General features: G+C 39.2%; 1 protein-coding gene across 1 annotated transcript in view; it reads right to left on the minus strand.

The window, feature by feature from the left end:
- The window catches only part of LOC126175412 (cholinesterase-like), a 70167-nt gene that overhangs the window by 16944 nt on the left and 26703 nt on the right, over positions 1 to 26520 (minus strand). Inside the window, exons 5-8 of the mRNA XM_049922211.1 lie at positions 10474 to 10676; positions 8912 to 9062; positions 6999 to 7180; positions 816 to 945 (exon numbers count right to left, since the gene is read on the minus strand). Coding sequence (XP_049778168.1) covers positions 816 to 945; positions 6999 to 7180; positions 8912 to 9062; positions 10474 to 10676 — 666 coding nt within the window. The remainder of the gene's footprint in view (positions 1 to 815; positions 946 to 6998; positions 7181 to 8911; positions 9063 to 10473; positions 10677 to 26520) is intronic.

Raw genomic sequence — 26520 nt, forward strand, 5'->3', positions numbered from 1 at the left:
TTCTCCTATGATCATTGCTTTTAGCAAAAATTTGTCATGGTGTTTCTTTTATTTAGAGTTGTAAATAGAAACGTTCTCTTTCTCTGTTGCTGTTTTGGATTTGTTCACTACCACTAATCTGCGCTTTCGGTACTTGCAGTCGTAACTTCCGCTGCCTATTAAATTTTCAGCAGTCGAGTAGCCGTCCATCTACGTAACCACACGCTACTTGTTCACAGTAAGATTACTTAGCATTATGAAACTAGCAAAGGTATACGTATACGTTTGCGTACTCACGGCACAATGTTCTGAAATTGTCATCCGCAGTTACTGAAGTATTAACCGCGGCTCACCATAATAACGCTGTGATTGTTCAGCAAATTTGGAGGTGCCGAAGGGACTCTATGTGGAGCATAGAAGTTTCAAGAAGCGGCTTGCCACATTGTGGGATCTGACTGCACAACTACTGTGGAAGATAAATGTGTCAAAATATGCGTAGAACTAAAGAACTTTCTTACGTTTTTGTTGTGCAACAGAAGAAACATGCAACTAAGTACGTGTGATACGAGTAACATGAGGATCGCTGAAAAAATCTATCAAGAGCAGGTTATGTTACTCCAGTTACAAACAGTGCTAACTGAATCCATCCTTATCGGTATGTAAAAAGGAGCTACACAGCCTACTACAGTCTCTATACACAAACAACAACGCAAAGAAACATTAGTCTGCTGGAAGTGTTTTCTGTTTTTTGCTACGAAATTTTAAACGAAAGAAAAGATTATGTTAGGCATTAACTACATTATTGGCATTTGTATCTTTGCAATTATCTTACTTACCCCATGGGTTTGTGGCAACGATATCTCCTCTGTAGTCGAACACGTAGAAATAGAGCGTCAGGTTGGAGACCTCGACAACTTTTCTAATCAACGCATCGTTGGAGTCGAACGATCCGATGTCGTCGTTGAACTGTGACATTGCAAAATATAAATAATGAAGACGGATGACCTTCGTGTGCTTCATACTAGGCAGATGGAAAGAGAAAAAATAATAAATGTAAATATTTGTAATGTGTAATTAACGTAAGTAAAATGGAATAAAATAGACGTTACAGGTGCAGAGTCTCTACCAAAGTATTTTTTTAATTTTTACATTAATGGCTCAAAATTCTGACCTGGTTTCCTCTCTACCCCTCCCTCCTGCCGCAGCTCCCCACCCCACGCACGGCCGATACATTCTTTCTTCTGCCTAGAGCCTAGGGCCTGTTCCGGTTTCGTCATCTGTTCCTACACGTCTCTTGCCCCTTGGTTTACAGTCTATTCGTAGTTTAAGAAGTCTCTGTCGTGGCGTACGAAGTACATATTCTCTCCATATCTTTTGTTATTGGAATGCCTTTAGGGGTACTGATTGCATCCGTCGTTCTTCCCTTATCGGTTCGTTTCTAATCTTATCTTCCCTAGTGCAGCCCTTCAGAGACCCTAAAAATATTGTGTCTGATGCATGTAGTTGCTGTAAACCATTATTTCTCAGCGTACAACTTTTCACCCCATGTAATAAAGTGGAAGCTACTAGGTTTTTTAAATGTTAAATTGGTCTCTTTCCTTGTTTCCCTTCTCCTTATAATGCCACATTTACCCTCGTGGGTACTAGATTTTTCCCATATCTATATCTTGATCATATGATACTTCACATCCTAAATACTTGAAATCAGATACGTGTTCCATCGGTTGATGAAGGACGAGTATTTTTGTTTGCATAGGAAGAATACATGAAAAGGCCATTGTTTCATTTTATTTTTGGATATAGTCGGATTGTAGTTTGCTCTTATTTCATTTGATTTATGTAATGCCTTGTATAATAATTAGATCGTCCGCGAATGACATCGCATTGATATGTTTATTCCGCCAAAATTTAGTACTATTGGTAAATAATAACACGTGTGTTAATGACTTCTGAGAAAAATTTGTTGGTATAAATGACGGTCTTAGTTTATAATCCCCTCCCATGAAACACAGACCTTTCCGTCGGTGGGGTGTCTCACGTGCCTGAGCGACACAGAGATCAGCAATGTATATTAATCGTTACAAATTTGTCGTGCTCATCCACAGAGGATTCGAAAATACGTTAATAACAATCTTCGCTCTTAAAAGTGAAAGTTAAATATCACGTAGAAAAATAGGCGTGAGTGGTAATTAACATTACAGTGAAAATAGTAATGGGATAATTATTAGATGAGATCAGGACTGTAATACGTAGCTGTGATTGCTGTGGATGTTGTTATTTACTTTCTGCTTGGAGTCAAAAGCTTAACACAGAGTACAAAGAAGTGTGGGATGTAGCTGTGTGTCTCAAACATTGATTAATATGAAACACAGGCACTTTCAGTCACGAATCATACGAAATACAGAGATTAGAAACGACTCTCACAATTGTCTGCAGAAAAACTCTTGAACCGCAGATAAGGATCTTCAGCAACATACATTCGCTAAACATTTTTCGTAGTGTAGAAATTAAGATACAGGATATGAGATGTTAATCATCCTGATGACATTTGCAATCCCGAGTGCCTTTTTTTACCACTTTACTTGGTCATGAAGAACAACACTTCCCAAGATTGATCAGTAAATAGGTAATGCCCATTGTGGATTACATATATTTATAAAGCTCAAGTATTGACAGGCGTTAAAGTAAAAGTCGAATAAGATAAAGTGGTAAAAGTAGCCACATTGTCACAGATGAAGTGTGTCCTACGTATAACGTTGCAGACATTTTTGCCATGACAGCGACTTACACAAATATAACGCAATAAGTAATTACGTAGCTAACTTGCGCACCTACTGGTAAAAACCTGCAGTTCTGTTTTCATGTAGATAAAATTCTCTGGTTATAACACTTTACTTCGTACAAGTATATGAAAGGCGAAGAGCCTCGGGCGACTTTGAGACATTGTCCGATAGATCGCTTACACCAAGGTTTCTCAGATTAAACACAGAAATCATAATTTTAAAAAATAATACGAAACGTCGCAAGGCGACACCATGTTATTAATAGTTTTACGCGGAGGAAAATCTATTCATAACATGGTACTTTCTTTCGACGTAAAATACTCTTATCATTTCTGTGTTATTAGTTATGGCTGAAACTCCAAGTAAACATTAAATATAACAAGTTTTTCTCATTTGTTATAATTTTATGTATTTTATTAACCTCAAAATTAAAAAGGTGGTCCATAAAGGTACGTGAATGCTCAGAGGGTTTCGTTAGTGGAGACGTTTGGGAAATCTCTGATTTACACTGGCTGACAAATGCTCCGGATTCCGAAACGCAGTTCTACAGGAATAATCACAGGCAGTGATGGACACAGTACATATGTAACTACTGTGGAGTGGTATATTTGTAACTAAAAATGGCACAAATTTCACGACGTGAGAAAGCAGGCGCACAAAGATAGATATTGTTCATGTTTGACATGGGACAATCTCCCAACATAAAAGTCGTTATCGCACTCTCAGTAAGGAATATGCCTGCACATTTTGCACCTTTTCTGCGTCCTATTTAACAAACTGTTGAGAAGTCCTTGAGGAATATTGTCCCACTCCACTCTCAAGGTGGTTTTCAGTTGTTGCACGGTTTGGGGAGGGGCTCTTTGTTGAGAAACAGGTCTGCCAAGACCACCCTAGGCATGCACTAAGGTGTTTAGGCCTCGAGAAAACGCAAGCCATGGCATACGTTCAATATTTTTACTTTCCAATGTGCCGGACACTTCAGCAGTCCTACGTGGGCGGGCCGGACAGGGTGGCCGAGCGGTTCTAGGCTCTACAGTCTGGGACCGCGCGACCGCTACGGTCGCAGGTCCGAATCCTGCATCGAGTATGGATGTGTGTGATGTCCTTAGGTTAGTTTGGTTTAAGTATTTCTAAGTTCTAGGGGACTCATGACCTCAGAAGTTAAGTCCCATAGTGCTCAGAGCCATTTCAACCATTTGAACCTACGTGGGTGGGTACTGCCGTTCATAAACATGAAGCCGGGACCCAACGCACCTCTTAAACATGTGGACATGATCCAGAACCTCCTCTCTGCAATATCGTGGTGCTGTAAGGGTACCTCGCTCAAAGATATACAGCAGTGTTCGGCCATTGCTCACAATGCCTGCCGACTCAGTAACGCCTGGGCCATACCGATGACGATGATGAACATTATGGTGGCCATAATCATTTTCTCAGTGAAGTGGAAGTCCTCGGAGAACTTTACTCTGGACCAGTGTTGCTGAAACCAACTAACGTGCTCCCTAAGCCATTGAACTCTTTCTCAACGACGGCACAGTAGAAGTGGTATGTATTTTACAGACTTCCTAACATACAAACCAGCTTAATTTAATCACCGCTAAATGTTTCTGGCACAGATACACGTATCAGTAGCGGTTGCAAGGTCTGCAGTGATCTGCCTGATAATGAGATGTCTGTTCCTTCCCGCAACTAGGGCTGTTTATCGATCATCTCGTGGTGGTGTGGTCCGTCTAAGACCAACGGGATGCTTTCACATAGCACTTCCACTTTCAGTGGCCTTCTTTAATCGCGTGATGACACTTCTGGACAGGCCCGTTATGGTGGCCACAGTAGTGACGCATTGGGCGACTTCGAACTGTCCTACAGCTAGTCTACGATCGTATTCACTCAGTGATATTTTGCAGACATATCGCACAGATCGGTTCCACAACAACATTCATCTTCACCGTCCTGCATGAGCTGTCAAATGCGTACAGAGCATACTGGCAAAGACTGCAGGGAACACGTCCCGCCCTCTACATTTCCTTTCGTTATTGTTGACTGGGTGTTCCGTAGCAATTGTCGGTTGTTCCGTAGCTGTTCGTAGACGTCCCTTAGCAAGTTTCAGCTATTCCTTAGCATTTCTGAAGCAGTGTATGTATGTTGTGAACAATAACCATGACACTCTTTTAGGATGCTTTCCACGCTATTTTTACGTCTAACTGTTTCACGCCGCTAAGAAAGATCGATGTAGTTGTATATGTTGAGGAGATATCCATCCAATTACAAAGCGTGTACAACGTTCTTCTAGAAGGTCGTATTCACAAGCCGACATTGCGTGACTGTATAGGATACCTTTCGAAAATCAAGTAAGATAGCATCAACCAGGTTTCTGTTATCTACTATCTTCTAGATCTCATGGACGAAGTGAACAATTAAGTTTCACAAGACGGCTGCCGAGAAATCTGTGTTGCTTCGTGCAGAAGATATTATCAGTCATCAAAAACTTTACAATAACAGAGTATAAAGGTTATTCGAAAATTCTACATCAGATTTGGTTCAGTGGTGTTGGCTTGTAGGTGTAGATACTTGCATCTCTATGACAATCATTAACGGAGAACGTAATCACTTGCGCCTTGCTCCAGTAGCTTGCATTGTTTCAAAGTTCAAGACACTTACGATAAATGCTGCTAGAACCAGTGAAGACTTGTTTTCTTAATTTACGTTTATAGCCCATCATGTCACTTTTCCTCTGTTGAGCTTGTCGTACTTCGCAGCCCAAGGCTCTGGACAATAGGGTTTCAGTTAAGCGGCACCTGGATACCAGGAGACTTTTTAGAGAGCCGTAGAATATGGACAGGAATGGTTTCCAAATGTTGTGCTTCGCTCTGAAAGGGATGCCGTGTTTAAAGACTACCTGTCAGCATCTGGGGTCGACAATACTCTCACAGACTTCGTGAGATCCTTGAGCAACGGAAAGTAAATGGTTACCTGGAAAGGATGCTAAAATTCAGGGAAATGAAATAACGCTGAGATTTGCCGGTGGCAGATGGCAAAAGACTTCATAATTCAGATGGTCAGAAAAAGTCATAAAATGAATCTCAACAAAAGGAAAACAAAGATAATGGAATGTAGTCGAAATAAATCACAGGTGGTAAGGTAAATACATTGAGAAGAGAGATACTAAATGTAACTGATAGGTTTGGCTGTTTCGGCAGCAAAATAACTGATGATACCCGAAGTGAAAGAGATATAAAATGCAGACAGGCAATAGCGAGGAAACGGTTTACGAATAATTATTTAAACATCTCATTTAAATATGAATACCAAGAACGCTTTTCTGAAAGAATATGTCTGGAGTTAGTAATGTACGAAAATTAAGTAGTCGTAAACAGTACGGACAGAAAAAAACTTTGGAATTGTGTTACACATAAAAGCTGCAGATTGGATGAGTAGCTTTTGTAAGTACAGGTCCTTTATCGTACTGGTGGGAAATGACGTTTGTTCCACAACTACATTAGAAGAAGAGGTCACTCCAAAGTATACGTGATGAGGTATTAAGGAAGAGTGAAGAATTAATTCGCAATAGAGGCAAATTGGAAGAGAAGGGGATCTTGGATGGGGTACTGAAGACCACTTCCTGACTGACTGCAATGAGCAGGATAAATAAACATATCAGTTTATTAAACTTCTTTGTTAAGACAAGTGTATCTGAATATCTATTACTGTAGTGTATTTGTATGCAGTTACGCAGAAACAAAGAGGCTTGCAGTTTGCTGAAATACACAAGCTTGTATAGTTGCATCAAACCAGTCTTCAGATCGAAACTCTCAAGAATAAATATGATTGTAGGTAGACTGTGTAGTTGATTGTAACGCTTCTCTTGCTGGCTTCGGAAAAACCAAAACGTCCTTTTATTCCTTACCAGATCGGTAGTCAAAATTTCACCCAAATGTTTATTGTTTGTATACCGAATTTGTCTTCTTACTCCCAGTTTGGGTTATTTGAGTTTCTCTTTCTGTGCAAGACTTCATTTAAAACTTTGACGAAACTAACTTTGTTCATGTAGCCTTCCTCCGACTCAGTGTTACACGAAACACTTCTGTCATGATGGTGCAGCTTTGTATGTTAGAAGCATAGTTGCTCGTCTCAGGAAACGCGTCCATTTGAGGAATGGATACTTAAATTTACATTTTACTTGTCGAGTAGGTTACCTTGATAATTAGGAACTAATATTAGCGATACAGAAATACTCACATAGACCAAAGGGTCTGGATTATCGACAGAAAGAGTGTTGTTGCCAAAGTAGAAATCCTTCAACTTGTAGGCGGCCTCTGTCTGCTGTTCTGCCGTGGGCAGGTGAAGGCTGGGACCCACCACAGCTGCAAAGTCTTCGTTCAGACTGGCGATCAGCTCAGAGTCTTCAAGAATTCTGAATCCTGTGAGGAAACTACGAAATATAAACTAGAGCGAGAAACTGCAATATATATTCGGTAACACAGCTGGGCTTATCAAACTGTCAAACTTCTCTGGTACAACAAATGTATACTAAAATCTGTTGCTATCATATATGTTCGTATAAAATATCCATTCATTAAAATCTAATAAACTGACTACAATAGTTGTAAATTGTTATGTTAAATAGATGTTAATATAAAGGACTGAAGACACAACAAAATCTTTTATGAATAACTGATTATTTTCTCTCTGAATTAGTTGTGATAAATAATATTTTGACAGCAACACATGTAAATACCATATAAAAACTAAGCAAAGTAAAAGAAAATATTTTCTGAAATCCTTTGACGTGTAAATGTGTTATTTAATCAGCAAATATTTTTAATGAGCAAAGATTTGAACTGTAGACAGCTTGCCTGATTTCTGTTTATTATGACATAAATTTCAATCTTTAAGTACCAGCCAGGAAACTCTGGTTACGTTCGTTTTATATCATTGACGACAAACATCTGGCCCAGTTATTTCGTCGGTAAAATACATATCAGTGGTTTACTTGCATTTAAAACAAATGAAAAGAAAATCGAGATCGGCGCCCAATTACAGGATATTATGAAACTTTCTGACTCTGCAATTCACAATTAAGTGCCTGGCAGAGAATTCATCAAACCACGTTGAAGCTATTTCTCTCTCTCTCTCCACTCTCGAACAGAGCGCGGAGAAACCGAGCCCTTAAATCTTATTTTATTATGATAAACATTTCTTCCTATGCGGGCGGGCGCCAACGAAAAATTTTCACACTCTGAGGAGGACGTTGGTGATTGAAATTTCATAAGAAGATCCTGTCACAGTGAAAAACGCCTTTAATTTAGTGACTGCCACCCCAGCTCGTGTGCCATATCCGTGGCACGCTCTCCCCTACTTCGCGATAGTACAAAACGAATTGCCCTTCTTTGAACTTTTTCGATATCCTCCGTTTGTCCTATCTGATGCGGATCGGACGCCGCACAGCAGTACTGCACAAGTGGCCGGTCAACCGTAGTGCAAGTAGTCTCTTTAGTAAACCTGTTAGATTGTTCTGTCAATAAACCGCAGCATTTGGTTTGCTTCCGCAGCAACATTATCTACGTGATCGTTCCAGTTTTAATTATTCACAATTGTAATTCCCAAGTATCTAGTTGAGTTTACAGCCTTTCGGTTTGTGTGAATTATCGTTTAAATTAAATTTAGCGGATTCTTTATAGTACTCATGAGGATGACTTCACTCTTTTCATAATCTGGAGTCAATAGCCACTTTTTGCACCATATAGGTATCCGTTCTAAGAAACACAGACGCAGTTAAGAGAAGAGAAAATTTCAGCGGACGAAAATGATTGACGATAGGTTATTAAGAGGACTGACCTGACAGATCAAGTGTTATTGAGGGGAGTTCGTTATACTTTAACCTGTATTTTTGGTTCCGAGCTTTTAGTTTTTAAATATAAAAGTAGTGGTCCTCTAACAGCGCTAATACGTTAAGATGAACCATATATAGTCAGCTGATGGAACATTTAAGAGACGTTAGACGTCTAATTTTGAAGGGCAGAATAATATCTTAGCTGGCATTGTTTTAAACTTGAATTTGTACTAGTGTTACGTCTATCAAGAAAGAGTTGGCAATGGAGAACAGGTTTTGGCAGGAACGTTTCAGATGGAAGCAGACAGGCGATACGTACCAAGCTCGGCGGAAGTAGTGCCTGTCATGACAGGCACCTTGCTGAAGCGGCCGTCGATGAGCATCTGGATAGGGGAGTCAGAAAGGAAAGCACCCTCCATGTCGGGCTCGATATTTGGCGCCCATAGAACGCTTATAATCTGCTTCTTCTCCTAGAATCGTAAAGGGAACTATAGTTCGCACATTAGATACTGTAAGTGATGTAGGTATCAAAACTCTACCTAGCAACACAAATAATTTCACTTTTGCAAGTTTGTTCATGTGGCCATCCTCCTTAGCAAGCATTGAAATACTTGTTCTGTAAATAAAACCGCCTTTCCCTACTGCCACTTAATTTATTTATCCCAGACGCGTTTCGCCTTCTTCTTGTTCTAAGGCATCATCACTGGGATGATTTGCTGATCTGCGACCTCCAGACCAGACGAGAGGAAAAACGCAGACTAGCAAATCATCCCACTGATGATGCCTTAGAAAAATAGAAAGGCGAAACGCGCCTGGGATAAATAAATTAAGTGGCAGCAGCTAAAGGCGGTTTTATTTACAAAACAAGTAATTTCAAAAATGGTTCAAATGGCTCTGAGCACTATGGAACTTAACTTCTGAGGTCATCAGTCCCCTAGAACTTGGAACTACTTAAACCTAACTAGCCTAAGGACACCACACACATCCATGCCGGAGGCAGGACTCGAACCTGCGATCGTCGTGGTCGCGCTGTTCCAGACTGTAGCGCCTAGAACCGCTCGGCCACTCCGGCCGGCAAGTAATTTCACTTTGTTCAGAATATCACTACATCGTTAATGTCATCTAAGACAAATAGATTACAAAATTTGTCTTATGTGTAAATTCACAGTTAAAAGTAATACATAAATCGTCTGATATAATTTTAAAGAAACGAACCAGCTGTCCAATGGAGAATCCAACAACGGGTGTTACGATCTAATAAATTTATCGCACGAATGGCCAGTGTTGCTTTAAATGTGATTACTAGCTGTGTCGCTCCAGATATAACATTGACTTACAAAGATTCTTGAAGATTCATAGCTATTAAAAATTCAAACGATCAGAAGAGATGGTTCCGTTTCTCTGTGATTCAATTTACAGAAAAATACCACAAGTTAATGTTATTGGCAATTTGGAGTTATCCGCTTATGGAGGAAGTGGCATACATTAAATGCTGGTGCCTATACATTTCCTGAAAATTTGGTTTTACATTATTTTGCCAAAGAAATCGACCGGTACCAAAACAAGCAAGACGAAGAAACTTCAGCTAGTTTTCAAAACGTAGGTTAAAAACCGCAAATAGCACCATCGAATATGAATCTAGAATAAGTGAAGATTATTATTACATACGAATTTCTCTTCTCTGTATCAGACCATTGGCTGAACAACGAGGATCACTGCTATAAATATTCCAGCCGAAAGGATTTTCCAGGGTGTCAGATAAGAATGAGAAGCCATTGCGCCAGTAGATAGACATTCTACAACTCTTAAGTAGCAGAGTTCCGGAGAGAGTTGCTGCAGGAATGATACGTTGCAGGATGAGGAAGAAGTGTGTCTACGTACCTCATCTGTCTGGATGAGTGAGTCGTCTACCAGAAGGTCTGTAGCGTTCACAGACTGCAGAAAGTCGAGCAGCTGTTGCGAATCGTCTGTTTCGCAGCCGAGGGCAGCGCCCAGTCTCAAAGAATGAGTGCGTGCTGCTGCAGTCGAGCGTGGATGTCGGCCGATGAAGTTCCCACTCTGCATAATGGCTCGTGAGAACAGACCTGCGCAGTGAACTCAGTTTTAGAGCTGAGAAATTCATTACAGATACAACAGCTGAAGATATTATAATACGGGCTTCCTTTTGGAGTGTTCCGTCTACACTGGAAATCAATATAAGGCGCCTATGCTGCATTGGTAGTTACGTTCTGCGTACGTATTTTTCCTCGTGTTAATATTGTCATACCATGAAATAAGCCTTTTACAGCAGACATATAGACACGGAATGGAAGTGTTGCGAGCTGCAAAAACTTCTTTCTTTAGTTTCATCCACAACGTCTGCCGCCTATAGAAAAGTAAGCCAACGCGCAACTAAAGTATAGTTCGCGTGTTTGTTATTATGACTGTCTTACCATTTTCTCGAAATGATGTCCTTCAGCACTGATACACGTTATAAAGCGATTCAGGTCAGACTGCATACTTTAACTCAACACAATGTGGCACAGGACCGTTTTGTACGGTAATTCATGTCTTCCAGAGACTTTGCTATTTTCTTGCAAACCTGTAATTTTCATTTTTCCCACAGATTAAAAGTCCGGAGCTGTTACATCTGATGAGCGCACATCCCCTTTTGTGTTTTTTCGAATCCAACGAAATTCACTTGTTCTGGTAAGAGCTTCTATAATTATCTGTGCGAAATAATAAAACATGGGTTGTCACTGATTGTGCAGTTCCATGTCTTTCAGTATCTGTAGGGAATTGTACATATTTGTTGCTATTTAGACTACCTACGATAAAAATTGGAGTCGGTGATATTATTCTTGAAAATCCTGCAATCCAGGTTGACAGACCAAGGTCGTTGTTTATTCACTTCCCTCATCTACCATGTTTTTTTTTCTTTTTTTTCTTTAACTGGTCAGTAATTCATATTGTGAAGAGGGATTTGGGATTTGCCTATTTTTTAGAGTACGCCTCATCTGTAAACAAAATCTGGCACTGAAACGCCACTTCACATTGCTTGTAATGATCCTTCGCAAAAGCATTTTCATCGTTTATCACGTATCACAATACCACTCAAACTTTCTAAAGATATTTGAGTAGCTGATCCAGTAGCATAGGATCAGATCCCAGTACAGAGTGCGGGAGAAAGCTCATTCATAGTTGGATGTTACGAAGAAGGAGCAACTCGAATTATTAGGCATCCAGTTAAAACAGTCTGGGCTTTTAATAATCTTGATATGGATCATAAGTTTTTCGGGAGTCGAACTGATAGCAGTCAAAGATGTTCATAAGACTGAAGCCCTTTAAACATTTTCACTGTGCAAGTAATGCTAATAGCGGCACAGAAATATGTCTACAACGAAGTGCAGTTGGGTATCAGATCCAAGAGTCAAGAAGTATAAGCGGTATTCCCAATACGGGAATCTTAGTCGTCGTTGTATGTGGCTGAAGATGTATCTACAAACCAGGTTTCGCTTTTCTCTGCAGTGTGCCTTATTTAAACAAATAGTCTATGGAAATATTTGTCAACCTTGTCAATGAATTCGATTACATACTCCAACTCTTCGGGTAAGGGGGCGGGCGGGGGTGTGGGCGTCTTTCCGCAACAAAGAAAAGATATTACCTCCACAACAGTTCCAGCAGCGTTGATCTAATGTGCGTAGGAAAAGCTTTAGCGGGCAGAAAAATTCTACTGAACACATTCGAGTCTCCCTCGTGTACGGGCATAGCCACAGTAACAGAATTTACTTCATTGTTACTGTTGGAATCACTTAAAGACACTGCCAACTCTCACTTCTTTACAGATCTAATGATGTCACTGGGACTGGAATCGGCCTCAGAACCATAAAACATTTCTATTAATTGAAGACGGACCTGTAAAATAAAGTGATAGAACATTCATTTGCAGCAATCCGTATCTTTATCTTCACTAAGAATATCCCAATAATCATGAGTGAGCCAGATCGCTGAACGATCGTCAGCGATCGGCTTGTTATCTTTGGCGCGTCCCCGGGTATGAGCATCTTTGGGTTTTCGGCTGGGGTGCGCGGGACGACGAGAGGCGGTCGGTTTGGGGCGGCTGGTGAGACTGGCGGAGTTCTGGCTCTGGCGTAAGCACATGTGTGATGTTTGTTACTCTATGGCTGTTTGCTAATCGTGAAACGTCTGCGGCGGTTTCTGGTTGCCTTGAAGGCATTTCATATAAACTGTGCCAAGCCTCGCAGTGAGAGGGGAGTCCGGAGTTGGTGTTGGCCTAGATGTTTGTTCAAATTGAGGTGCCAGTGTGAGAAGCACGGCGTGGGCCTGTTGGTTGCTTCGTCCTTCTGGTAGCCACCGCAAGCGGATGTTCGGCCGGAATGTCTACAGTTTGTGGTGAGCATAGTGTGAACAAGTTCTCGTAGGATGTGCTCCCAGCCTGACTCTTAGCCTGTGTTATTTGTGGGTGCCGACCTCTTGCCTGTTACTGCTTCCGGGCGTCCTGCAAGATTTCACAGCAAAACTGTGTTTTTGTGGCATTCTGTGTTTCTGGCTCAGCCTCCGCCAAGAAAGGGGAAAGATTTGTGCCTCAACTGAAAGGAGGGGGGATTAGATTGTACATCTTTTGGAATTCCTTAATGCTGTAATTTAAACATATAATAAAATTGTTCTTTCAGAATAAGCGCCTTTTTCTTTGGGACACTGCAGTTCAAACAGGAGTGGCGTAATGTTAATGAGTATTTGTTATTCGTCAAATGAAGTGTATTTAATGTCTTGCAGTTTTCTGGGTCACGCAGCTGTGTTATTGAACTCATTTTGAAGTGTTCTGTCGGGTGAATGACTGCTCCCCACTTCAGTGTATTGAGTAGTATTGTAAGCTTTTTGGGTATTTGTCAGTGGGGTGTATTGATTCAATTTTGTTTTTCTCTTTCTTTTGAATTACGGAGAATTGTTTAGTTTTTCTGGTTATTGGCGTAACTCGCGCTTCACGCACTGAATCAGCTGATATTGAAATTGTTTTTATTTTATTCCTGTTTAATGTTAGACAGATTCAAATGTAACTTCATTATGTTATTTGAAATAAATGTGTTGGATTGACCTTAATGAATTATGTGCAATCGAGGTAGGGGACCCAGTCCTTCATTAGTGCTTAACAGTGGCGTGTGGTTCGGGTTGTGGGCCCCGTGCTCGGACCAATCAGCAAAAGCCTCCGATAGTATTTTAGATTGATCCATTTCCTTCCGTTTCTGAACAGCGTCATCTACAAAAGCAGGATGAAGTTCGGTACGAAAATAGGGACTATTAGAAATATCATAATGCAATCATAATGCTAAATAAGCAAAGAGTGAGCGAAGGCAATCATGTTAGATGCAGTGATTGCTGGTGTCAACACCAAAGAGGACGAAGTAGTTAAAACACATCACAGCAGATGCCATGTACAAACAGCGATTAGAAACCATGAGTTATTTCGAAATCGGTATTTAACGGATGGCGTGCGAAACGCGAGTAAACTCATTATCCGTCCGCAATGTTGTAAAGTAGACGTGAGAACCAGAGTGATTAACCGGTCTCTGTCAGAGCAAACTAGAGACAACTATACAGCAACTGAAATAAATGGTTGTAGCTTAGTCATAAGATGCACTGAGAAGAATCTTTTTTTATTTCTTAAGGGAAGTACGTATTGTGAAATTGGTCGAAAAGCACAACTTCCCGATTATTATCTCTTAATAACATTTGATCTCTAGTGAATAATTATATGCATCATTTGTCGATTAATTCCAATTGGAAGTGCAGTTTTTATTATTTCCAAGTTAACAGTACAAATGTAAAAAATCCAGTCATTCTGCACTGACTTCCTTAAGTATCTCTATCTCAGTAACTACTCATTACAGAAGGCTGTAGTATTCAGCTCTTTGTTCCTTCAATTCGTGTTAATGTTCGTGTTGAAGGGTTGGATGCAGTGCGTAACAGAAATGGTGGTATTGCACATCCAGTTTGAGACTCTAAATGGTAAAGGAAGACTTTCAGACAAAAACGTTGGTGAATTCCAGCAATATTACGGAATGGCAATAAGAAACAATACACCTGACCTGAGGGATGAAGAGAGCAGTAAGGGCTACATTCTTCCATAAATTATCTACTGATGAAACACCTATATATGATCTTTGCGCACCTGTTGCTAATTCATCGTGGAAGTACCACAAAGGCAGCGGGTACACAGGAACAATTTAGGCACAAATATGGCTTACTATCAGCAATGATGAAAGCTATTAAACCAATATTTAGAGAGTAAGCTCAACCTGACATTCTTTGCAAATGTCTCCATGGCCGAACGCAAAACCCGAATAAATCTTTCAACTATGTCATTTGGACCCGCATACCAAAATATGTCTTTGTAAGAACAAAACCTCTAACCTTGAGTGTTTGCGATGCTGTGATAATGTTTAATGGTGGTAATAAGGGAAGAATTACAGTAGTAGAGTGTATTGGTATCACTTCAGAAGGCAAAACACTGCAAGCCCTCCAGCGAATGGATCGACTTAAGATCATGAAAGCCCAGAATGCAGCAGAGGAAAGCTTCTGGGTTTGTAGGGTGATGAATAAGATCGAGATAATGCTGATTATGGGCTTGCCTGTTTCTAGGAGCTGCCATGCTTTGTAAGTTAACATTAAATGGAATGTTTACATCTGATTTCCTGAAAATGAATTTTTTTTATATATTTGTCTCATTATCTGGGAACAATTACAGATATGTTTAGCTAATTTTACACTATGTCACCTCTTAGTATACTGCTGCTGCTGGACCACCAAAATATTTCTACCTATAATTTTTTTTACTTAAGGAAGCAAAAGCGGATTTAAAAAAAAATGTACATATTTTTTTTTAAAACATCATAAGTAACTAATTATTTGTCAATATATTATGATACTGGTACTGTAATCAGGATAGGAGTGAAACTATACTTCCTAAAAAATTCCGATCTCTATCTGTCAAAGGTTCTGCGATAATGGGTCACCAATATTGCAAAAATTAACACCGTAGGTGTAGCATGTATGTAATCGCCTTAATGGTGACTAATTTCGGATACCTGTACACATTTTAAAAGCATCCGTAAGTGTGAGAAATACAGGCGATAACCTTTGTACATAAACTGCCCCTGCATTGATCAAAGCGATACTATGGCCGACTCAACAACAGTAAAATACACTACATAGTCCGGACATTCTCCAATATCTGACCTATGTGGCGTATTTTACTGTAGCTGAGTCGGCCGTAGTATCGCATTGCTCAATGTAGGGGTAGTTTACGTACATAGGCTACAGCCTGTATTTGTCACGCTTACGGATGCTTTAAAAATGGACACAGTTGTCCGAATCTAGTAACCATCAAGAAATAAAAAAGATACTTCTCAATCCAACTTAAGATGGAGCTACAACCATTTATTTCAAATTTTAAGACAAGCTGCGGACCTATTTTTCACCTGCAACATGCTGCAGGTTAGTAACTATGCAGTAAACTTCCTTCAAAGAGCACACCTTGTAAGTAGGCTGTTTAGATTTTTATATTGGCAACGTTACGTAGCACTCTCTATATGAAAATCACTGGCTGTGCTGTGTGCAGTATGTGGCTAGTTTGAATTGTTGTCTGCCATTGTTGTCATGAACTGCTATAGCTGGATGCGAACAGCGCGTAGCGCTGGGCAGTTGGAGGTGAGCCGCCAGCAGTGGTGGACGTGGGGAGAGAGATGGCGGAGTTTTGATAATCTGTAAGACTGAATGTCAATTATGAATATTAAGGTAAATACATTGTTTGTTCTCTATTAATATCTTTCATTTGCTAACTATCCCTATCAGTAGTTAGTACCTTCAGTGGTTTGAATCTTTTATTTAGCTGGCAGTAGTGGCGCTCGCTGTTTTGCAGTAGCTTGAGTAGCGAAGATTTTTGTGAGGTAAGTGATTTGTAAAAGGTATAGGTTAAAGTTAGTCAGGGCCATTGTTTTGTAGGGGTTATTGAAAGTCAGATTGCGTTGCGCTAAATAATATTGTGTGTCAGGTTAAGCACAGGCTTGTATAATTGTTCTAAGTGGACGTTTCACATGTAAAATTGTTCAAAGGGGACGTTTCATATGGCGACCCTGCCAGGATACCTCACTGGAATCTTCTGATTTTTTTCTTGTAGTTTCTGTAATTAGTGTAGATTTTGTTTATTGCTAGCGCGTAATTGTAGAGAGAATCTCCTTTGTAGTTGCAGTCTTTCATTGTTGTAATGTAAAACAGTTGTGGCATGCATGTAGATTTGCAACAAGTATTTCGCAGCTGCGCTTGTAATTAACTACATATTATTTTCAGTGCTATGTTAATGTGTTCTCTTATTTTTGCTCTTCAAATTGTGTTTTTCTGTGTTATCGTGTGAAATATTGTCACAATAATGGCGTGTGAAAAACGTAACACTCGGCTCCAAAGTAAAATGAGAAACGACAGTGAAGACGAAAGCAATGTGTTAGCGCCACTGTGTAATGAGTTAACTAATGTTCAAAGTAGTAATTTGGTAACTGTGCATAGGGAAATGGAGCGGGCGTCAAACAATGGCGTAGACAGTGAAACAGGTAGTGAACAGGGAAGCATTATCAATCGATCGGTCGGCAACAGCTCGCCTCAGGAATCCGAAATGACAGAACACAATACTGCAAATACTGTAGATTTCGGTTTTGGGTCCTCACCGGTTTCTCAAATGAGTCAAGACACATTTTCTGCTTGTCAAAATGTGAATGTTGCTGGTGCAAATGCACTACCGAAAAGCGTAGAGGAACAGATTCCAGACACTAATGCATTGTTATTACAATTAATGCAACAAATGGGACAAAATCTTCTAAAGTTAGACACAATGGAACAGAATCTTCAAAAGTTAGACACAATGGAACAAAATCAGAGACAAACACAGCAAAAGCTTCAAAAGTTAGACACAATGGAACAAAAGCTTCAAAAGTTAGACTCAGTGGAACATATGCTTGAACAAACACGTGAAGATTTAACTACTGAGTTACATAAAATAGAATCGAAATGTCAGAAAGTCTGTAATGATGTAAAAACACAAATTTGTGAGCATTTTCAACCTATTTTTTCGCGGCATGAAAATGCATTACAGAATCACGAAGCAGCCATAAAAGAGCTGCAAACCATTGTTCATGAAAATCATGTGACCTTGTGGGCTAAAATTGACTCAGTTGCATCTACCGATTCGGTTACGCAACTGGCAAAAACTCAGGAAAACTTAAAGAACACAGTAGATTCGATTTCAACACAAATGGACACTCTGAAACTTGGTTCAGAAAAACACACTGAGGAAATGTGTTCACTATCGGAGAAAGTAGCCGAACTTTCGGATCAGGTCACTAACTTATCTACAAAGGTAGATGATGATCTGAATGACACAAGACCCGTAGCCTTCACTGACACAGAAGACTATGAACAAATAAGAAAATTCAAACAAAATCAAAATCAAATCAATACACAGTACAAAAGAGAAATCCGGGAAGTACAAGATCAGCTGACACAGGTAATACAAGAATTACGTATTTCAGAGGATACTCGCGCTCCAACACGGGAAGAGGAACTTAGAAATACGGAAAAGCCACAAAATAATAGCACAGGGCATTTCGGTAATTATGAAAGAAATTGGCAAGGTACACCGAATTTTGAGATGGAACCGCCGACACGACGTAACAATGACCGATATGTGACTCGCCGACATGATGATTTTGACTATAAGCTGTTCATTACTACACGTAAATTCAAAACATTCAAGAATTCTGCCAACGACATTCATCCACAAGCGTGGCTCCATCAATTCTCTCATTGTTTTCCTCCCAACTGGTCATTAGAACACAGATTAGAATTTATGTGCGGCTATTTGGAGAATGAACCAGCTGTAAGAATGCGATCGGTCATTCACGATTGTCACAGTGAAGGAGAATTTTACCATGCGTTCCTCTCAGCATATTGGTCACAAGCTACACAAGATCGCGTAAAACATAGCATCATGATGATGAAACACTTTGAACAATCTGAATTTTCCAGTCTTGTGAAATATTTTGAAGACATGTTGCACAAGAATCAGTACCTGTCAAACCCATACAGCCCCTCAGAACTCATCCGCATTTGCTTAATCAAACTGCCTGAACATTTACGACATATTATTTTGGCAGGACGTTGCAAAGACGACATTGAAGCTTTTCAGGGACTGTTACAAGAACTGGAAATTGACACAGACAGTCGTGGGATGCGAAAACAGGAAATCAATCACTACAGGTCACATCCGTCACAATTCCGTGACGACAGAAATAATAACTGGACACGACAAGTCTATTCTTATAACGTAAATCGTGACCAAAACAGACACCACCCATATGATAACCACTGGCAGAGTAATAGTTACAGGGAAAGATCACCTTTCCGCGGTAATGACTATCACAGAGACGATCAGAGAAACAGACAATATGGGAGCCAAAATAACTATTATCAAGGGAGACAGAATAACTTTAGACGCAATGGTCCAGCGCGTAGTTACGATTCAAGGAGAAATTCTCCACCACGTGACCGACAAGAAAGAAACTATGGAATCTACCGACATGACGACAGACGATATGATCGTAACGACAGACCTGAATTGCATCAGAACTGGCGAGATTTAAACAGAGCAGAGCACTCTCGTCACGATGAATTTGTAGAAGTTAGGTCTCCAAATCCCAATAACGACGCGCGCCAACAAAGAGACAATAGGCGATGACTCACACCACTGGCAGCCACAAGACGTACTTATGAAACTGACGACGCAGCTGCCGTAGCTAGTAATTACGTAAAAATGGAAGACATTAGGGACATCTTACTCCAGCAACACGACGTAAAACATAACAACATTGCATATCCTGTGATTCATATTACTGTAAATGACGTAAAATTTACGGCAGTACTTCACTCTGGCAGTCCCATTTCAGTAATTAGTGAAACAGCTTTTAGCAAATGCAACAAATCGAACGATTGCCCCACACTTCCGTTACGTAAGATTAAATTACAAGGTGCAATCTTTGGAAAAAGTGTAGATGTACGCCAACAAACCAATTTAGAATTCTTTTGTCAAAGCCACAGCTTCTCTATGAACTTCCTTATTGTTCCATTATTGTCGACGGAAATTATACTGGGAGTAGACTTTTTGAATGAATATAAAGCAATCTTAAGTTTTCACGATGCTGAAATAAGTTTAGAGAAAGAAGGTAAGTCAATAGCTTTGAAATTTGAAGACTGGCTCTCAAACCATGATGAGGAAATTAATCGGCTTTACCTTCTGTTAGATAACAGTTCGGAATTTTCTACGGAACTAGACACTAACAATCACTCTGCAAGTACTGACAGGGATGACATCGACGGCATATTTGAAATTAATGAGTTAATTCAGAGTAAAATTCAAACAATTGAGAATTGTAATGACACTGATAGGCAGGACCTTTTTGAGATTTTACAAGCACATTCCACAGTTTTTACTCACAAAACAGGAACAATCAAGGGATTTCAATACCAATTTCGTGTTCGTGAGCATACTAAATTTTGTGTAAGACCATACGTAATTCCAGCACATTATAGGGACCGTGTTAGAACAGAAATACAATCTATGCTTGACGAGGGCATTATTGAGCCTGCAGTAAGCTCATACAACAATCCATTACATGTTGTTGAGAAGAAAAATGGATCGATCAGGCTTGTTTTAGATTCGAGACAAATCAATACTATCATTATTCCTGAAACAGACAGGCCGCAGACGATGGAAGAACTTCTTCAAAATTTTAATGGTGTAAAAGTGTTGTCTTCCATTGATCTCAGATCCAGCTTTTATCAGATCGAACTTCATCCAGAATGCAGAAAATACACAGCTTTCCTTTGTTTCGGCGTTTGTTATCAGTTTCGGAAACTTCCTTTTGGTTTGAACATTTCTTCGGCAGCATTCATTCGTGGGTTAAATTCCATATTACCTGAGTTCTTAAAACGTCACATCACTTTATATGTGGACGATATTCTAATAGCAGAAGCTTCATGGGAACAACATAACCGCATCCTCAACAGTTTGTTACGTATTTTTGCAGAATCTGGAATTACAGTTAACTTGGAAAAGTCTGAATTCGGTAGGTCAAAGGTGAAGTTTTTGGGACATATTATTTCTTCTGAAGGCATTCAGCCGGATCCAGAAAAGTTAGAAGCAATCAGAGCCATTCCTGTTCCATCCACAAAAAGACAAGTCCGCAGTTTTCTAGGTCTCGTAAATTTTTACCGTCGTTTTCTGAATATGCAAATTCTAGTTACACCAAAACTTTGTTCTCTCACTGGAAAAAATAGTATTTGGAACTGGGACGAGCAAGCACAGTTGGAATTCAATTCTTTGAAAGAAGCGTTACTTCACGCGCCAATACTAGCTCATCCAGATCTGTCACAAGATTTCTGCCTTAGCACTGATTCTTCCAAAGTTGGTCTTGGTGCCCATTTATTTCAAGAAGCCATAGAAAATGACACTACTGTTCAGAAAACCATTGCTTTTGCTAGCCGAGTGCTAACAAAATCTGAAAAAATTATTCCGTTACTGAATTAGAAGCTTTAGCTATCGTTTGGGCATTTAACAAATTCCGTTTCTTTCTTTCTGGTAAGCACGTAAAAGTATACAGTGATCATCGTGCATTACAATTTCTTATGTCTTCAAAATTAAATCATGATAGGTTAAAACGTTGGGCATTGTTTCTGCAAGAATTCCGCTTCACAATAGTCTACATTCCCGGCAAGGAGAACATTGTTGCGGACGCGCTGTCACGCGCACCGGCTGGGCTTGAGAAAAGTAACACAGAAGGCAACCTCGAGAAAAATTTCAGTATTCTTTACATTCAGAAAGTCGCCTTTGAAAACTTCATCACCACATCTTTAAAGGACATTTCTCATGAACAAGATAAAGATCCGATTTGGAAAGACATCAAAAGTAAATGGCATGAATAGACACACACTCAGATTCGGCATTATTACCTGGTTAGAAACAACATACTGTTCAAACGCTGCACTGTTGATGACAAGCTATGGGTACTTTGCATTCCAGACGATTTTGTTAATAAGCTCATTTGGTACATTCATTTCAGCTACGCACATTTTGGCCCACGAAAATGTTTTCATATTCTTCGAACGACTTGTTATTTTAACAATATGGAAAAGCGAATTCGAAGAGTCTTGTCTATTTGTAAACTTTGTCAAAAGGCGAAACCGTCTACTATCTCACATCGTGCTCCGCTGTTTCCTATCATTCCTTCTAAATTAAAAGAATTTGCTGCTGTTGATCTCTTGGGACCGCTTGTCAGAACATCTAATGGATTTGCATACGTTCTAGTCGCTGTTGAACTTACTTCAAAATTTGTTTCTTTCACTCCGTTACGTAAAGCCACTGGACGGTCTGTATCCAACGCCTTTGTTAAAAATTTCTTACGTGAAGTTGGACACGTTAGTAAAGTCATTTCAGATAACGGACCGCAATTCAGATCTGCTGTTTGGTCACGCATGCTTCGAAATCATAAAATCAAACCTGTTTTTATTTCATTGTATTCACCACATTGTAACCCGTCTGAACGGATTATGAAAGAAATCAATAAGCTTTGCAGACTTTATTGTCACAGAAAGCATCAGCATTGGGACAGATATTTACACTTATTTCAAAATGTGCTGAATGAAATGCCTCATGATTCCACTGCTTTACCACCTACTCTTGTACTGAAGAATGAAGAACCTCCGAACAGAATCAGAGAGCTTGTACCTTTCCCGAATACACGTAAACTTCGACACAAAGACATAATTGATTTGGCTCTTAAAAATATAAAATCTGCAGCAGACAAAAGGAGAAAACTACACGGTAAAGCAAATGCAAAGAAATTATATATTGGTCAGAAAGTTCTCATTAAAGCTCATTCATTGTCACATAAGAAGAAACACTTGAGTCACAAATTCTTTCTAGTTTACAATGGACCTTACAGAATCCGACGTATACCACATGATAATTGCGTTGAAGTTGAAACTCTGCGTACTAGGAAGAGTAAAGGTTTACACCACATTTCTCATGTCAAACCATTTATTGACAGATAATTTGCTTTTTAACTTAGTCTTTGCAATTTTCACTTCACGCTACTTGTACAATTTGTCAGACTTAAGAAACTGTTAACATGCAACATTTTGGTGTGCTTACGAGTGGATTCTGGATTTGAGGTGCTTTCTGTGAAATGCCAGATGACACAGTGGTTGGTTTGTGTGACAGCTACACGATTTTATCACAACGCTGCTAATGCGTGACAATTTACAATGTTGCTTTTGCGGTGTATCTGTTTGATATCTGCACAGTTTTTCTGAATTCTTCTGTAAAGTAAAACATGTTTTAGTAGTAACTTTTGTGCTATTGCTACAAGGAGACAGCCTTTTCCGTAGGACAACAATACTTTACAGCACAGTAATTTCTTCATCACGGCAATAAGCGTAATAACTAAGTTATCTATACGCAAAGCATTTCACTTTGGTTATCATGAGGTAAGTACATTGACTTCTGCAGAACTTAGCTTTCGGAGGACAATGACTACGACACTTCCCAGAGATTATCTTACAGCAAGACGCACATTTAGCGCTACAGGACACGTATTTAAGTGATTAATTTTGTACTTAAAACATTTATTTTTAGAGATTTTTGAATTACAAAGAAAGTTTTTCGTGACACATTTCATTTCATTGCTGTAAGCTGTAATACCTGAGGATACAATTACAATAAACCTCAGGGGGGTACACGCCTACTTTGTGTACCATGTGTTTGGCAAGCACAAGGAGCCCTAGCTAATATGGTATTTGCTTATACAACTTTACACATCGGTACCATATTTCTCTAACACATAAATTACACAGCTATCTGATCATTTAACGGAGAGAGACAAACTTGTTTATTTCGTCAGTGACAGATGATTACGTGATTACAGAGTTGGATTACTTCACACTTAAGAAATTGTACTTTGTCTGTGCTTTGTGCACTGTTCATAATTTTTTTGAAACCATTGTGATACTATGAGAACTTTGAATGATGTATTTGGTAAGAGAGTATGATTTTAAAGTACGTTGGAGGCAGATGACACTTTTGACATGAGCAGAGAATTTTGTTAGGTTTTGAAATTATTGGAGGAAGCTACGACGTTTTTGACATTTGACTGAGGTGATATGATGTTATTTTTACGACGACGATGTGTATTATGCTGTTGAAGTATGTTTATGTCAATAAAATTCTTGACCTGTGAAATGTTTTTATATGAGACTGTCACTGTAGCGGAAACTACTGTCGTAAATATTTCCGTAAGAAAGTTAAGTGACCACCTGCACATAATGTGACGTGGGCACCCAGGTGTGTCAGACACCTGGAGAACAAGCCTTTTCAGACGCTCAGGTAGAAAAGAAAGCCATTAGGGTGTGCCAGAGGCACAGGTGGAAGAGAAGGACAAAGAGAGGCCATTAAACTCGCTGTTGACAATTCTTTGTAGAGGGCATCGCTAATGCGACACGCTCGTTACTTGAAAACATATGATTTTTGTAATGCGTTGTGGGCACACAGCTGTGTCAAACACCTGGAGAACAAGCCATTAGGATGTGCCTTTCATCGCTAATGCGACACCCTCGTTACTTAAAAATTTATGATATTTACTGAAATGCCTAACAAAATGACAAGAAATATTTTTACATCTGCACACCTGATTATGACAAGAGTCTTTGTACGAGAGTTGAGAGCAATTAACTTATGAAATGAAATGTCACATGACTACTGAATGATATTTTTATGCTTTGCTTTTCGTAATTGCTTATTTCATTTGATGTCTGGTTTCCAGCTGTGTAGCAGCATTGCTTTTATAAAATAAAATGCATTTGCTAATGTGAACACTTTCTGTCAACAGATCTATTAAATAATTATTTTATGATCCACATTCTTTAAAAAGGAGCACTTGGAAAGGAAAGAACAATACGAATGAACTCGTAACAGTAAAACATGATTTTCTTTTCAAGTACATGGTAATATTTTTTTACAATAAGTTGTTATGGTGCACCACTTTAATTACATAGACATTAAGATGTGAATAGACATTTCCCTTGTCTGCATTGTTGTTTTTCCTGTAATATTTTTTCTGCTTGAGCTATGTCATGTTTAGGTATAAGTTGCTGCTGTTTGTCAGGCATAGTGTTGCTGAATTTGACTTTGTGTTACTCTTCTAAGCTAGTTTTTCTTGTTTCCTGCATTGCCTTATATTAGTTGTAATATTGCACTTGCTTTGCTAATTTATGCTGCTTGCTTTGCCATTTCTATTTTTTTGTCATTGATGTTTGTGTTAATTTTTTTTTGCTGCATTGCCTCGTCCCTTAGTTTAGCATCTGAGCTCAGTAGATTTAAGTTAGCTTAAGAGGGGGTAGACTATATAAGAAACTGACTATGGAGAATAGGTAAAGAATGCATTGCGAAGAAAGATTTGGGCCCAAATGAGTATTGTACAATCAGAAATAATTATTTTGAAAGAAATATGAATAGAATACAGGAACGAGGTATAGGTAGGATTTTCTTGGAAATAAATGATGAGGTAAGCAATGTGTGAACATATAAATACAGAAAGCATGCTTAGATAGAATTTTTTGGTGGAAACAATGTTGAAATAAGACGAAAGATCTATCGAATGAAGTTGTGGGGTGGACTGCAGTACCAAATGTTCCACTGAAAACAAACCCTGTCCTTTCCTTTTGTGTTATCCCACTATGTGTTTGGGTACCCGTGTGTATTTGTGTTTTTCCTGTCCTTATGTGTTTAGCTGATGACAGCTATGTTGTAGAATTTTTCTAATACTCTGTTATTTACCTTGTAAAGATGTTTAGACATTATTTATTCTGTTTTAATGCTCATGTGTGAAGTTGACGTTTTAAAAGTGATTCTGATCTTTTATTTTTGTACTCATGTCATCATTCCTGTAACACTGATGTATATGTTTATTTCTATTCTGTTGTAAAGCCTGTACTACAAATGTTATCTGTATTGTTGTTTTTAATGATGTATTTTGTACCTTTGTAATTGTATTCTTACGTCATAAAATTGTAATTGACACCAGTTCATCATATTATTAACTTGTAAGCATTCATTTCACTGCACACTTTTCTGTTGGTCATACTATATGGACACTATGTGAGAAGTTGGGACTGCTAGTGTTTGCACGTGTGTTAATAATTCAGCAAGGGACTGGATAACAGCATTGCTGGTTCTAAGGACAATTCCCGAAAACTTTGTGAATGCACAAGTGGTGGTTATGGACTTGCTCCATTATCCGCAAGACTCTTCAATGGTGATTGTGCACCTGCACAGTCACAACAGATGGCTGCTGGCCATCTCTACAAGGACTACAGTGGGTCTGCATCTTTGATGGCCCACCAATACAATTATCTCTACAAGGACTACTGTGGGTCTGCATCTCTGGTGGCCCATCAATACCATACTCTCTACCAGGACTGCAGTGGGTCTGCTCAGTGATGACCTACCTACCAATATTCGTTAGAACTTCGAATGACTCTGCTGTGGGTTTGCTCCATTGTGGCCCATTACATGTCAGCATGTCAAGAGTCAGCACTGTCTTTCCGTTGGAAGGACAACACTACTTCTTCAAGACTGCATGGAAATCCACTACTTCTATGTGCCATTTCTTTTACTAATGAGACTTTGTGAAAAACAAAAACTGTAATTACTATTATGATGAACAATCTGGACTGTCTTTATTGACTGTGAAAAAAATTTTAGCTGTTGACCAACATTGTATCAATAAGTGTGTGCATTTGATATCTTTGTTATTGTAATTATGAAAAAAT

Source organism: Schistocerca cancellata, chromosome 3, assembly GCF_023864275.1.
Source record: "Schistocerca cancellata isolate TAMUIC-IGC-003103 chromosome 3, iqSchCanc2.1, whole genome shotgun sequence".
NCBI lineage: Eukaryota > Metazoa > Arthropoda > Insecta > Orthoptera > Acrididae > Schistocerca > Schistocerca cancellata.